The 14,770-nt window shown below is 42.9% G+C and overlaps 1 protein-coding gene and 1 long non-coding RNA gene across 2 annotated transcripts in view; both read right to left on the reverse strand.

The window, feature by feature from the left end:
- Positions 1-14,770, reverse strand: part of LOC148125223 (uncharacterized) — a 301,326-nt gene that overhangs the window by 17,265 nt on the left and 269,291 nt on the right. The window lies entirely within an intron of this gene.
- Positions 1-14,770, reverse strand: part of CAPN5 (calpain 5) — an 85,351-nt gene that overhangs the window by 17,265 nt on the left and 53,316 nt on the right. Inside the window, exons 4-6 of the mRNA XM_087937808.1 lie at positions 5,089-5,297; positions 2,713-2,905; positions 20-213 (exon numbers count right to left, since the gene is read on the reverse strand). Coding sequence (XP_087793934.1) covers positions 20-213; positions 2,713-2,905; positions 5,089-5,297 — 596 coding nt within the window. The remainder of the gene's footprint in view (positions 1-19; positions 214-2,712; positions 2,906-5,088; positions 5,298-14,770) is intronic.

Here is a 14,770-nt window from a genome sequence, read left to right on the forward strand (position 1 = left end):
ACGGCTTGGCCAGACTTACGTGTCGCTCCAGGGGCCGTTCCACTCTCGCTCCCCCCACGGATTCCGCAACCGGATCATGTCCAGCTTTTCGGATTTGAAGAAGGCCAGCAAGCCATGGCCAAGGCGGACTTTCTGGACGTTGGTGACTGCGTAGGCGTGGCCTTTGACCAGGCCACAGTCCAGCCGGGCTTCCATATCAGCAGCTGACACGGCCTTGGAAAGAGAACGCAGGAATTTGCTGTTTTAGGGGCAGAAAACCAGTTAATTCAAACTTGATCTTGGGATGTTGGTCGAGAAATTCTGGCAAGGATTTTCCACTCCTCCACATGCCATAAAATTCTCCCTATGCCTTCAGGCAGTGGTGAGATTGAAATAATTTTAACCACCGGTTTTCTGCCCTCAGGATTTCTTCCGACAACCGGTTTGCCAAACTGCTCAGAAAGTTAACAACCGGTTCTTGTGAACCGGTGCGAACCGGCTGAATCCCACCACGGCCTCCAGGCTTGCAATATTTGGTCCTCGACAATCTGGAACTGGGCCGCCTCTGGTCTGATCTAAGCACAGTTCACAAAATTGCCTGCTATAACCATCTTGCCCATCGTTGACTTCTTCAGCTTCAACCACAATAACTGTTGCGGTTAGCCGGCAGCAGGTGCTGACGGTGGAGGAGAGCGAAGGACTCAGATGAGGGGCCAGGACCATCAGGGAGTGGACTGCTTGCCTTCAGGGATTGTGAGAGCTGGCAGCAGCGATGAGGAGGTTCCCGAGTGCGCGTGAGCGCAGGGCGATTCGTAGAACGGAAAAGCTGGAGCAGCACAGGGAGTAAGGGTGCAACGTAATGGCCCCTCCCTCCAGGGAATATAAGCCTGGTTTCAAAAGGTTTTTGCCTTTGCAGAAAGCAAAAACATTCTACGGACTCGGCATTGTGTGCGGAGACTCTGGCTTATCTGAAGAATTCTGTCAAGGCTTTTCTGGTTGGACTAATTGGCTGCAAGCCATCTTTTTATCTACAAAGAAGTTTATTTGTAGATTAAAGCTGAGAAGGTTTGAGTTGCTGTGTTTGTTTGTTTGAGATTTTCTTGCTGGTAACAGGGTTGGGTCAGAACAATAACACATGGGCAAACAACGGATACAAACTCAAGGTAAACCGCTCCAAACTTGATTGCAAAAAAATATGACTTCAGCAACAGAGGGGTAGACCACACCTAGAGTCCTGCATCCAGTTTTGGTCACCACACTATAAAAGAAGATGTGGAGATTCTAGAAAAAGTGCAGAGAAGAGCAACCAGGATGATGAGGGGACTGGAGGCTAAAACATACGATGAACAGTTGCAGGAACTGGGCCTGGCTAGTCTAGGGAAGAGAAGGACCAGGGGAGATAGGATAGCAGTGCTCCAATATTTGAGGGGCTGCCACAGAGAGGAGGAAGGGGTCAAGCTGTTTTCCAAGGCTCCCGAAGGCCAGACAAGGAATAATGGATGGAAACTGAACAAGGAAAGATTCAACCTGGAAATAATGAGAAACTTTCTGACAGTGAGAACAATCAACCCATGGAACAGAAGTTGCCTTTGAAAGTTGTGAGAGTTTCATCCCTGGAGGCTTTCAAGAAGAGACTGGACTGTCAGAAATGGTGTAGGGTCTCCTGCTTGGGCAGGGGGTTGGACTAAATGACCTGCAAGGTCCCTTCCAACTCTGATTATCAGACAAAAGACAGCTTTTTATAACCTGCAATATGCAGAGATAAGGAATGATGGGCCCTTTTATGACTTGTGGGACTTCCACTCCCAGAATCCCCGAGCCTGCCATGGCTGTAAACTTTTTTTATGCTGGCTCAGGAATTCTGGGAGTTGAAGTCCCACAAGTCATAAAAGGGCCCATTGTTCCCTACCCCTGAGGTAGAGTAAGAGAAAGCCCACCTCAAAATTTCCCACTTCAATCCAAGGAGATCAATAAAACTCTTCTCTATTCTGTACAGGTACAGATTAACAGAGTTGGAAAGGGACCTTGTAGGTCATCTAGTCCAACCCCCTGCCCAAGCAGGAGACCCTACACCATTTCTGACAGAGGGCAATCCAGTTTCTTCTTGAAAGCCTCCAGGGATGAAGCTCCCACAACTTCTGAAGGCAACTTCTGTTCCATGGGTTGATTGTTCTCCCTGTCAGAAAGCTTCTCCTTATTTCCAGGTTGAATCTCTCCTTGTTCAGTTTCCATCCATTTTTCCTTGTCTGGCCTTCGGGTGCTTTGGAAAATAGCTTGACCCCTTCCTCCTCTCTGGGGCAGCCCCTCAAATATTGGAAGACCGCTATCATGTCTCCCCTGGTCCTTCTCTTCCCTAGACTAGCCAGACCCAGTTCCTGCAACCGTTCATCGTATGTTTTAGCCTCCAGTCCCCTCATCATCCTGGTTGCTCTTCTCTGCACTCTTTCTAGGGTCTCAATATCTTTTTTGTAGTGTGGTGACCAAAACTGGATGCAGGACTCTAGGTGAGGCCTTACTAAGGCTTTATAGAGTGGTATTAGTACCTCACTTGGTCTTGATTATATCCCTCTGTTAATGCAACCTAGTGATTTGTATTCATCAAGATCAGACGGGTGTTCTTTTACTATTTTTTTTGGCTTATTTTAATTTTTATTTCTACTTTGTTTTTTACAGTTGTGTTTTTGGTAGGTTGGTCTATAGTTGTGTGTGTGTACGCTGACTAGACCGGCTTACTTTGATGGAGCAGCTAATGAGGCCTCCTCGGTTATGGACTTTCAGCACTCGCTCAAAAAGGAGGTTTCGTTTGGCTTCGTCACTGGCGTAGCCTCCTTCGACCAGGTCAATCGGTTCCGAGACGCCCCCAGTAAAATCCACCAAGGCATCGCCCGTGTTGCCTCCGTCTAAGGCTTCGTAGCATCCCGAGATCCTACGGGCAGAACACGAAAGAGATCTTCCTTTGGTACAACGTGTTTTACAGGTAGCACTTACCCACCTGCTAGATTAGCAAAAAAATGTTCCCAAACAAATCATCCCGAGGGTTGGAAATGAAACAAAAGTAAGGAACGTATCGCCACGCGTGGTGGACATGCCCTGTAGTGGGAAAATATTGGATAAGGACCAAAAAAGAACTAAAATGGATAGAAAAAAAAAATGGATTTTTTTTTTTAAATGTTTTGTTTTGGGTGATGTATTTTGTGTGCTTATGAATGATTGAGAATTACTAAAACTTTGATAGAAAGAAATATAATTTGAACAAAAGTGAAGGGAGAAATAATGAGAAATTTGGAAAAGATATAGATGTGTAAATGGAAATGTGATGATGTGGAACTATGTTTTTAAAAAATAATGCTTTATTTGCCTTGTTAAAATTTATGAGTAATTCTTAGAAAGGAGGTTTTATACTTTTATGTGTTACGTTTTGTTTGTCTTCAAAAATCAATAAAACTTGTTCTTAAAAAAAAATGGATAGAAGAAATAATTAAACAGAAAATTGAATTAAGACCTGAGACTTTTCTATGAGGTATAATAATGGGAAAATATGATAAGAAAACAAGAGTATCTAATGCTACATTTATTAACAGCACCAAGAATAACTTACACACAGAATTGGAGAAATGATAGTATGTCACCAGAGGAAAATGTGTGATAAGAAAAATACTAGAGCCATGATGGCGAATCTATGGCACCTGAGCTGCAGGCAAATTTACCTCACTGCGCATGCGCACGCCTCACAGCTGATTTTTCGGCTGGTTTGAGGCCTTTTTCGGCCTCCCAGAGGCTTGAAAAAAGCCTCTGTAGGCTTTGCAGGACGAATAATAGGCCCGTTTCATCACTTCCTATAATATCATTTCCTGTATATATATATATATATATATATATATATATACCCCTCTCTTCCTTCTAGCACTGATGGTGTTACCTAGTTTGGTAAGAGGCGTCAGAGGCAGAGATGGGGCAAGGGCCACCTGACAGTTATCTGCTGCCTTCGGAGTCGGAGATCAGTGGGGAAGAAGAACAGCTGGAGCCTGTTCCCAGAGTGCGCATGCACAGAGCTGCCAGAGGAAGGGAACAGTTAAGAAACAAGGGTTGACTTGGGAGTAAAACCACAGGTGGACGGTGAATGGCCCCTCCCTTAGGGAATAAAGAGGAGCAAAAGGGGAGTGGGGTTTGTAGGAGACAATTAGTTCAATTCATTAGGGTGAAGATCTGTTCCTGACTTCTTGCCAAGTAATTGCTGCTACACCGTGGCGTTTGGAAGAAAGTGGTCTGGCAACTCTCCAAGCCTGATGTCGTGCCCCTGTTGGAATCTGATTCGGAGTGGGAGGCCGATTAGCTGACAGGGAGTAGGAGTGTGGCTCCGGTGGCTGGGGAAGAAACTGGGGAAGGGCAAAGCCCGACTGGGCAGAGCAAGGGAGAGGGAATTCAGAGGAAGATCCAGGCCCACCCACTCTTCATCCTAGGGCACACAGGCAGGAATGGAGAAGGGAGCAACGAGAGTTGCATGGCTTACGGGGGAGGAAAGGGCCCTGATTCCCTTCATTAGCTGCAGCTGGGAAAACAGTGTTTAAAAAGGGAAGCTAGGCCCAGCAAAGTTGCTGGAAGTAAACCGTGAGTTATATTTGTTTGTCAAGGCTTATCTGGGTTCCCAGCGTCTTCCCAACTATGTGTGTTTGGCTGGTCTTTCAAGTCTGCAATTCCTGCCCTGTCAACTTAATTGCCGCAGCGTGGTTTGTGTGGATTTTTAGTTACAGTGTGTCTGTACTTTGTTTTTGGACTGAATTTCCTCTACTTAAAAGACTGTTCTTGGGAGAGTTTTTTTTCTCCAGCCGAAGAGAAGTGGACATTGGCGGCAAAGTTGGAGGTGCGAAAGGGACTCTTCTTCCTTATGTGACTGTGTTGCCTTTGTGCCACGCCCCTTGGGGTCATCACACACCTGATAAAGGTATGTAGCTGGGCAATCTCTTGAAAGACTGTTTGCCGGGACTTTGCTGGAGAGGAATTGCCTTTAACTTAAATAAAAGGGGTTTTATCAGGACGAGGAGTCAGCTTCGTGATCTTGGGAAGTCTGGGTAAGAACACAGAACCCTGGGTAGGACACGGAAGCCTTACTTCGCGTATGCTTTTTCCACCAAGGCGCACCACAGCTCGTTCTTGGAGTTGGAATGGCAGTAGATGAGTTGGTTGTGAAGGGTTGGCAGCCGGTCATCGATCACCACGTCCACCCACTGGCCAAAACGCCAGAACTGAAAATGGAAAATCCCGGCATAATTATGCGGCTTCTCCGAGGACCATTCCTGCTCTTTCCAATCCGGAATGACCTGGTGGAAGGGAACAGACAAGAGAAAGAGGTTTTAACAACACAGGTCGACCAGAATTTTTTTTTCCTGCCTTTGGACATCTCTGCCACATAAGATCGTTACAAGCCTGGGCTCTGATTGCATTTTCCAACATTTCTGGGTGAAAATACATACGTGGTTAGAGAAAATGATAAAGCGACCCATAAGATTGAAAGCCAGAAATATTTTTGGTTAGGTATATTGCCAGAAAAATATGAGAAAGGGAGCATATATTTAATATTAGCTGGATACCCGTGCTTCGCTACGAAACTATGTGATCGAGCTTAGTTTTGGGGAGGAAAATAAGGAAAAGAAAATTCTGCATCCATCAGTATTCATCTGACTAGCGTCCTGTCAGTGCGTGAGAGAGTTGAGAGCTGTTTGGAAACTGAAACAGTATTTGCTGTGTGAGCAAGGAGACAGCAAGGAGCCTGGGCGTGGCTTAGCTCAACAATTCTGTACTAAAGCTGTTTGCTGCTGTGAAATTGAAACTGAAACTCCTCTCCTCTGCTTGTGTTTTGCCTTTGGAAGAGATTTCTTTCCAGGTGGGAAGGGGGAGTAGAACTCCTTAGCATCAGAGTGTGTTAATAATAATAATAATATAGGAAATACTAATGGTCAGGTGGTCATTTCAAAAAATCCTTTCTTAGTGAGCCCCTAGAAGCCAAGAGGAACATATGTGGCAAATTTCAATTTTGTAAGGTTTACAGTTCTGGAGATTTTATGATGATGCGCGAGTGGTATTTCACACATAGATAGATAGATAGATAGATAGATAGATAGATAGATAGATAGATAGATAGATAGATAGATAGATAGATAAATGGATGGATGGATGGATGGATGGATGGATGGATGGATGGATGGATGGATGGATGTAGAGATAGATAGATAGATAGATAGATAGATAGATAGATAGATAGATAGATAGATAGGATAGATAGAAGGTAGATTACACATTTTGAATAGCAATGAGAATTGTATTTGCACAACACTGGAAAAATGAAAATGAAAAGGAAGGGGCAAAAATGAAGGAAATTCCTATAGATCAAAATATAATTAAAAAAATGTTACATTGTGCGGAAATGGATAGGTTGACATGAAAGATGAAGGACAAGGAAGATACAGAATATTTTTTAACATGGGATTTGTTTTACCAATGGCTAGATAATAAAGGTAGAAATTAAAAGTTGGAAGGATATTACTGTGTATATACCAGCAAATATTGTTACTATTTTTATGTATAAGTAAATTAACCCAGACTATAAACTGTTCATTAAGCACTATGTTAAAGAAAAATGAATATATAAATTTTAAAAAAGATAGTCCTCGATTTACAACAGTTTATTTAGTGACCGTTCGAAGTTACAAGTGCCCTAGGATCATTTTTCACACTTATGACTGTTGCAGCATCGATCAAAGATCGGATGCTTGGCAACTGACTCGTATTTATGACTGTTGCAGTGTCCCAGGGTCAGGTGATTCCCCTTTGCGACGTTTGGACAAGCAATGGTGAAGCCAGATTCACTTAACAACCATGTTATTAATTTAACAGCTGCGGTGATTCACTTAACAACTGTGGCAAGAAAGGTCGTAAAATTGGGACACAAAACTCACTTAACAACTGTCTCGCTTAGCGGCAGAAAGTTTGGTCTCAATTTTGCAGCCGTAAGTTGACAACTACCTATAATTAATTAATGTGCTTTTCTGAATCCAGTTACAGACTCTTAAGAATCCAGATTGTGTGTAACACAACCAGGGGTGCGTTTCCACCTGGTCGGACCGGTTGTTACAATTCTGCGCAGTTCGGAGAACCAGCAAATCACACCACTGGCCGGCCCGACCTCTCCCTTCCCTGCCCGCTCACTCCTTACCTGGCATGTGTGCCATCCACCTTGCCTGCGTTCGGTAAGTTGCTATTTTTCCTTTTTTTTCCCCCAACGATCAGCTGTTCTGCTCCGCCGGGAGATTTAGATTAGCTAGAAAGCAGGAAATCGTTGGATTTCTTGCTTTCTAGCTAATCTAAAAGCAGAGCCGAACCTTCCTTAGGACTGAAGTTTCTATTTTTCAGTGCAGACTCAGGTAGCCGATTGTAGATAGATAGATCTCTGAGTGAATCTGTGATTCTGTGAGCAACTCAATCTGCCTGCTTGCTTTGCCTCATTTTGAGTAAAAAGTTGCTCCTTTTTTATATTAAAAAAAAATATCAATATTTACATCCATGGTGTGTTGTGAGTTAATTTTGTAAGTGCGCTTGCTAGCAAATTTTATGTGACAGACTCAGATAGCCAATTGCAGATAGATAGATCTCTGAGTGAATCTGTGATTCTACAAGCAACTCAATCTGCCTGCCTGCTGCTTTGCCTGATTTTGGGTAAAAGTTGCTTTTTTTAAAAAAGAAATCAATATTTACATCAATATTTATAATATTTACATGCAAGCCATGCCCAGGCAGTCACATGACCACCAAGCCATGCCCAGTCAGCAAGCCACACCCAGCCAGTCACATGACCACCAAGCCACACCCACAAATTAGGCCACGCCCATATAACTGGTTGTTAAGAAATTTGAATCCCACCTCTGAACACAACCACATCCCTCAGTATTTTTTTTTTCAAGGTGAATGAAAGGAAATGCACAAATATGAATCCTTTATTGTGGCTGGACACACTGTCCAAATCTCACTCTTTAAAAATCCATTAGCTATTGACACCCCTGAAAGAAAGAAAGATTGAAACCACTTAGTGGAACAGAGTGATCTATAAAAAAATAAAGAGACCAACATTAATATTCACGCCGATCGCTTTTTGCTTAAGAGCTGTCCCAATAAGTAGGGGCGACCAGGAATAAATTTCAAAAGAATTTTCCTTCCATTAAAAAAAAAACCCAACATGATTTGTGCTTTTGATAGAGGTAGAAAAGAAAATCCTCTTAGAATGATTTGTGTCCATTTAGAAATCCACGCGATGATTTTTAACCTTCTCCTTTCCTGTGGTGCCAGATGAAAAAAAGTAAATAAAAATGGGATATTTTTTTTTCCTGAAGAAATCTGAGCAGTTTATTCCTTTAGATGGCAGAATTTTAACATCCATGATAAGACTTTCGCCAAGTTTACTTGATAAGGTTAGGTATAGTTTAATATATATTAATATATTAATCATTCTCTCTTTTTCTTTCTCACTCATCTTTCTCATTCTCTCATTCTTTCGCTCTCATTCTCTCTTTTTCTCTCATACTCTTTCTCTTTGTCTCTATCTATCTATTTGTCTGTCTATCTATCTTCGTCTCTATCTAACTAATCTATCTATCTTCTTTGTCTCTCTCTCTCTCTCTATCTTGTCTCTATCTTATCTACCTATCTATCCTGTCTCTGTCTTATCCATCGATCCATCCACCCATCCATCCATCCATCCATCCATCCATCCATCCATCCATCCATCCATCCATCTATCTATCTTATGAGCCATGGTGGCGAAGTGGTTAGGATGCAGTACTGTAGGCTACTTCTGCTGACTGCCAGCTGCCTGCAATTTGGACGTTCAAATCCCACCAGGCTTGCTTGCTTGCTTGCTTGCTTCCTTCCTTCCTTCCATCCATCCATCCATCCATGGTGGCGCAGTGGTTAGAATGTACTATTGCAAGCAAACTCTGCCCACAGTCTGGAGTTCGATCCAGAGTTAGGGTGGGAAGAGTGATGGCTCTTCCATCCCAAGGACCGGCCCATAGATTTTCACTGCTCTCCTCTCCTCTGCCTTCTGTGCATCAGGCACTGGACCCGGCTGTTCCTCCTCTTCCACATCAGCCACCTCCAGGTCTGGGGGCTGTTGACTCTCCATCTGAGGGCCGATGGATGGCCCAGGCTCCGCCTCTCTCTCCCTCCCTCCCTCTCTCCCCCTCTCCCTCCCTCTCTCTATCTCTGCCAGTTCCATTCTCTCTCGGAGTTCCCGTCCCAAGGACCAGCCCATAGATTTCCACTGCTCTCCTCTCCTCTACCTTCTGTGCAGCCACTGGCACTAGGCCCAGCTGTTCCTCCTCTTCCTCATCAGCCACCTCCAGACCTGGCTCTTTGATCCCAAGGACCGGCCCATAGATTTCCACTGCTCTCCTCTCCTCTGCCTTCTCTGCATCTATGCATCAAGCACTGGACCCGGCTGTTCCTCCTCTTCCTCATCAGCCACCTCCAGACCTGAGGGCTGTTGACTCTCCATCTGAGGGCTGATGGATGGTGCAGGCTCCGCCTCTCTCTCTCTTTCTCTCGCTCTCTCTGTCTCTCTGTCTCTCTCTCTCTCTCTGTCTCTCTGTCCGTCTGCCTCTCTCTCACACTCTCTGTCTTTCTCTCTCTGTGTCTCTGTCTCTCTCTGCCAGTTCCATTCCCCCTTGGCGCTCCCATTCTGAGGACCGGCCCATAGATTTCCACTGCTCTCCTCTCCTCTGCCTTCTGCACGTCAGGCACTGGACCCGGCTGTTCCTCCTCTTCCTCATCAGCCACCTCCAGACCTGGGGGCTGTTGACTCTCCATCTGAGGGCTGATGGATGGTGCAGGCTCCGCCTCTCTCTCTCTTTCTCTCGCTCTCTCTGTCTCACTCTGTCTCTCTCTCTCTCTGTCTCTCTGTCCGTCTGCCTCTCTCTCACACTCTCTGTCTTTCTCTCTCTGTGTCTCTGTCTCTCTCTGCCAGTTCCATTCCCCCTTGGCGCTCCCATTCTGAGGACCGGCCCATAGATTTCCACTGCTCTCCTCTCCTCTGCCTTCTGCACGTCAGGCACTGGACCCGGCTGTTCCTCCTCTTCCTCATCAGCCACCTCCAGACCTGGGGGCTGTTGACTCTCCATCTGAGGGCTGACGGATGGCTCAGGCTCCGCCTCTATGTCTCTCTGACGGCTCCATTCCCTCTTCCCCCTTGGAGCTCCCAGGTTGCCCCGATGCTGACCCCCAACTCCCAAGCTGACCCCTCCTCCTCCTCCTCTTCCTCCTCCTCCTCCTCCTCCTCCGATTTGGCTGCTGGAGGGGCCAACAGGCCACAACACACTGTCATTCGAACATGGCAATGAAACACAAATCAGAAATATTTATCTTTTTTTGGGCTGTTTTTATTAATAGAGTGCTTTTTTCGTAGAGCGGAAAGTACACTTGAAGAATGCAAGTTGTCCTTATCAATTTTTGTTCTCCAGCCCAAAAGAAAAGAACATCTTACATTAAAGAGAGGAATGTGACTTCATCGTGACCCAGGAAGAGAGTTTAAGATTTGTGACCGAGGAAATCTCAGTTCGGACGTTAAGGTGAGGACTGAAGAAATCTTTAAAGGGAGTCCTCGACTTACAATAGTTCATTGAGTGACCGTTCAAAGTTACAGCGGCACTGAAAAAAGGGGCTTATCATTGTTTTTCACATTTACGACCGTTGCAACATATCGTGTTATCAAAATTCAGACGCTTGGCAACTGACTCATATTTATGACGGTTGCAGCATCCCGGGGTTGTGCGATCCCCTTTTGCGACCTTTTGACAAGCAAAGCCAGGTTCACTTAACAGCCATGTGATTCACTTAACAACTGTGGCAAGAAAGGTCGTAAAACTGGGTCGAGATTCACTTAACGACTGTTTCACTCAGCAACAGAAAAAATGGGTTCAATTGTGGTCGTAAGTCGGGGACTACCTGTAATTTATCAATTATCAAAAGGGGTATTTTTTTCTACCAATCAAAATATGACACAATGTTTCTCTTTGGTATAGACTCATTCTATAATATTGTACAAGAATATATCATTGTTATGGCTAATTTGATATTTTGTATTTTATATATATATTTGTATTTTATATATATACGATCTCCAGAACTAAAATTACATTTATCATACTTATTAAGCTTTCGTCAGCCTCTGCTGACATCATCAAGAGTATTAAGCTACCATTGCAAAGATCTATGCCTTTATGTATCATTAATCAATTCATCATTAATCAATTCAATTAATTCTGTTGTTTTTGCTTCAGTCATGTTGGTCGATGGAGGTTTAACTCTTGTTATTTCCTCCCTTGTCAAACCCAGCCTGGATTGCCTATCTCCAAGAAGTGATGTTAACCTGCCAGCTGTTGCGCTCTGTGTGTGTGTGTGTGTGTGTGTGTGCGCGTGTGTGTGTGTATCTCCTGCGATCTCCGGGACTTAAAATTACATTTATTGTACTTACTAAGCTTTCATCAGCCTCTGCTGACATCATCAGTGTATTAAGCTACCATTACAGAGATCTCTGCCTTTATATATCATTAAAGGCATATAAAGGCAGAGATCTCTGTAATGGTAGCTTAATACTCTGACGATGAAAGTAAGTACAATAAATGTAATTTTAAGTTCCGGAGATCGCAGGATGCCTGTTTCTTCTTTTACAAGTATTCCTGGAACTTGTATTTTTACAATAGTTATACATACATACATACATACATGACACATCCAAGTAATTAATATAGTCATTCTTGGGAGGGATGTTTTCTGTTTTATTTTGGTAATAAATCTAATAATTATAATATTTATGCTAAATTATATTATCTGTAAGGCATCTGCAGGTTACTTTTCAAAAATTGTCCGTGGGTTTTTTTAGTCTTTTTCTTAGTTCTGTTTTGATTTTTTTTTTTAAAATTGCAATAAATCATTTTTAAAGGAAAGCGAACACAGAAAACCCAACATTGAGAGCTGAAGGTAGGCATCCTAGTTTACGACACCACCCATTTATAAGAAGTCCTCGACTTACAACAGTTCAATTTTTGAATCAAAACTTCACCTGGTGATATTTTATCACTCTTCCAATTTTATGCTAACGTGATTCTTGCTGCAGTTAAGATGTGTACAATAAAGTATCTTTTATCTTTACTCAGATTCCTTTTGATCATACCTAATAAAAACGTTTCGGGTTCCAAATTCAATTTATATTTTGTAATCTCAAAAAGCCATCTCTGTATTTCCTTCCAGTATTTTTTGACCTCTATACATGGCCACCACATATGGAAAAACGTTCTTTTCATTTGTTTGCACTTCCAGCGTTCTGGTTTCAAGGTTGGATACATTTTCGCCAGTCGTGCCGGCGCTAAGTGCCATCTACAAAACATTTTATATTGATTTTCTTTGAACGCTGTCGACATAGTCAGCTTCCAGTTCTCGGTCCAAGTCTTTCCCCACTCATCCAAATTTATATTATGACACACATTTCTCACCCAGGCAATCACTGGTCCCTTAACAATTTCCTCCTCTAGTTCTACCTCCAGTAAATAATTATATGTTCGTGTTATCGATTTTATGTCCACCAGTCTTAAAGTGGCCAAGTTTGGGGACCCTTCTGTTAATCCTTGTAGAGATGGCAGTGTTTTTCTCCTCCGGCCACACGGAACAAAAACAGAAATGTACGGGATATATTTGATAGAGCAGACCAACGAAGCTTTGCCACAACGGGCATAAAAATGTAGAGAGAAACTCACCTAACCAATTTCTCTAACCAATTTTTGTTTTTGTTGTTTTTAATAAAAAAGGCTAAGAATTTTGGGGTCATTTCAGTTATCAAATTTTGCAAGAGAAAATCTGTCAACTGTTGAGAAAGCTTTGGTTTTAATTCCTAAACTGGTCAAAGAGCTGGAGTAGAGTAGAGTAGAGTAGAGTAGAGTAGAGTAGAGTAGAGTAGAGTAGAGTAGAATAGAATAGAACAGAATAATAGAATAGAAGAGTAGAGTAGAGTAGAGTAGAGTAGAGTAGAGTAGAGTAGAGCAGAGTGAATAGAATAGAATAGAATAGAATAGAACAGAATAGAACAGAACAGAATAATAGAATAGAATAGAATAGAATAGAAGAGTAGAGTAGAGTAGAGCAGAGTTGAATAGAATAGAATAGAATAGAATAGAATAGAATAGAATAGAACAGAATAGAACAGAACAGAATAGAATAGAATAGAATAGAATAGAATAGAAGAATAGAGTAGAGTAGAATAGAATAGAACAGAACAGAACAGAACAGAATAGAATAATAGAATAGAATAGAATAGTAGAGTAGAGTAGAGTAGAGTAGGAGTAGAGTAGAGTAGAATAATAGGAATAGAATAGAGTAGAGTAGAGTAGAATAGTAGAATAGAATAGAATAGAATAGAATAGAATAGAATAGAATAGAATAATAGAGTAGAGTGGAGTGGAGTGGAGTGGAGTAGAAGAATAGAATAGAATAGAATAGAATAGAATAGAATAGAATAGAATAGAATTCAGGAAGAGAAGAGAGAAGAAAGAATAGAAGATAGAATAGAAGATACAACAGAACAGAACAGAATACAAAATACAGAATATAGAATAGAATAGAATACAAAATAGAATAGAATAGAAAACAGAATATAGAATATAAAATATATAGAATAGAATAGAATGGAATCACAGTTGGAAGGGACCTTGGAGGTCTTCTAGTCCAACCCCTGCCTAGGCAGGCAGGAAGCCCTACACCACTTCAGACAAAGGGTTATCCCAACATCTTTTTAAAAGTCTTCCAACGTTGGAGCATTACTAGCTTTCGTGGCTCTCCTGCCCAGTTCTCTGACTCTATGAATTGAAATCAAGTTTGATATTATTGCTTCTTTTTAAGGCATCTAAACCCGTGTCTCTCAACCTAGGCCACTTTTAAGAGGTGTGGACTTCAACTCCCCGAGTTCCCCCACGCGTCTTTGAGTTGCTACGGGTGAGGAACACCGCAAGCAGCAATTAATACTGTATTCCTAAACATATTCTAAAAAAGCCCACAGCAGTTTGCACATTAAAAAAAAAAAGGAAACTTTCCTCGCCACTCCAACACTGAAATGCCCCCACGCTTCCAAGTTTGATTTATCTCCTGAAAGAGACACGGCTTCGTAACTTGAAAAAGTTTTGTTTTTGGAAATATAGCATGTATAGGAGCATCTCAGGTCTAGCACCATGCACCTGAGGGAGGGAGGGAGGGACGGAGGAAGAGCAAAGAGGGAGGAAAGGAAAGAAAGAAAGAAGGGAAGAAAGGAAGGAAAGAAGAAAGGAGGGAGGGAAGGAAGGAAGGAGAGACAGGAGGGAGGGAGGAAAGGAAGGCAAGAAGAAAGGAGGGAGGGAAGGAAGAAATGAGATGGCAGAGAGGGAGGAAGAGAGGAAGGAAAGGAGCGAGGGAGGGAGGAAAGGAAGGAAAGGAAGGAAAGAAGAAAGGAGGGAGGGAAGGAAGATATGAGATGGCAGAGAGGGAGGAAGAGAGGAAGGAAAGGAGCGAGGGAGGGAGAAAAGGAAGGAAAGAAGAAAGGAGGGAGGGAAAGAAGAAATGAGATGGCAGAGAGGGAGGAAGAGAGGAAGGAAAGGAGCGAGGGAGGGAGGAAAGGAAGGAAGGAAAGAAGAAAGGAGGGAGGGAAGGAAGAAATGAGATGGCAGAGAGGGAGGAAGAGAGGAAGGAAAGAAGGGAGAGAGGGAGGAAAGGAAGGAAGGAAAGA

Source organism: Pseudonaja textilis, chromosome 7 (genome assembly GCF_049901715.1).
Source record: "Pseudonaja textilis isolate UNSWEBS1 chromosome 7, rPseTex1.2, whole genome shotgun sequence".
Lineage (NCBI taxonomy): Eukaryota > Metazoa > Chordata > Lepidosauria > Squamata > Elapidae > Pseudonaja > Pseudonaja textilis.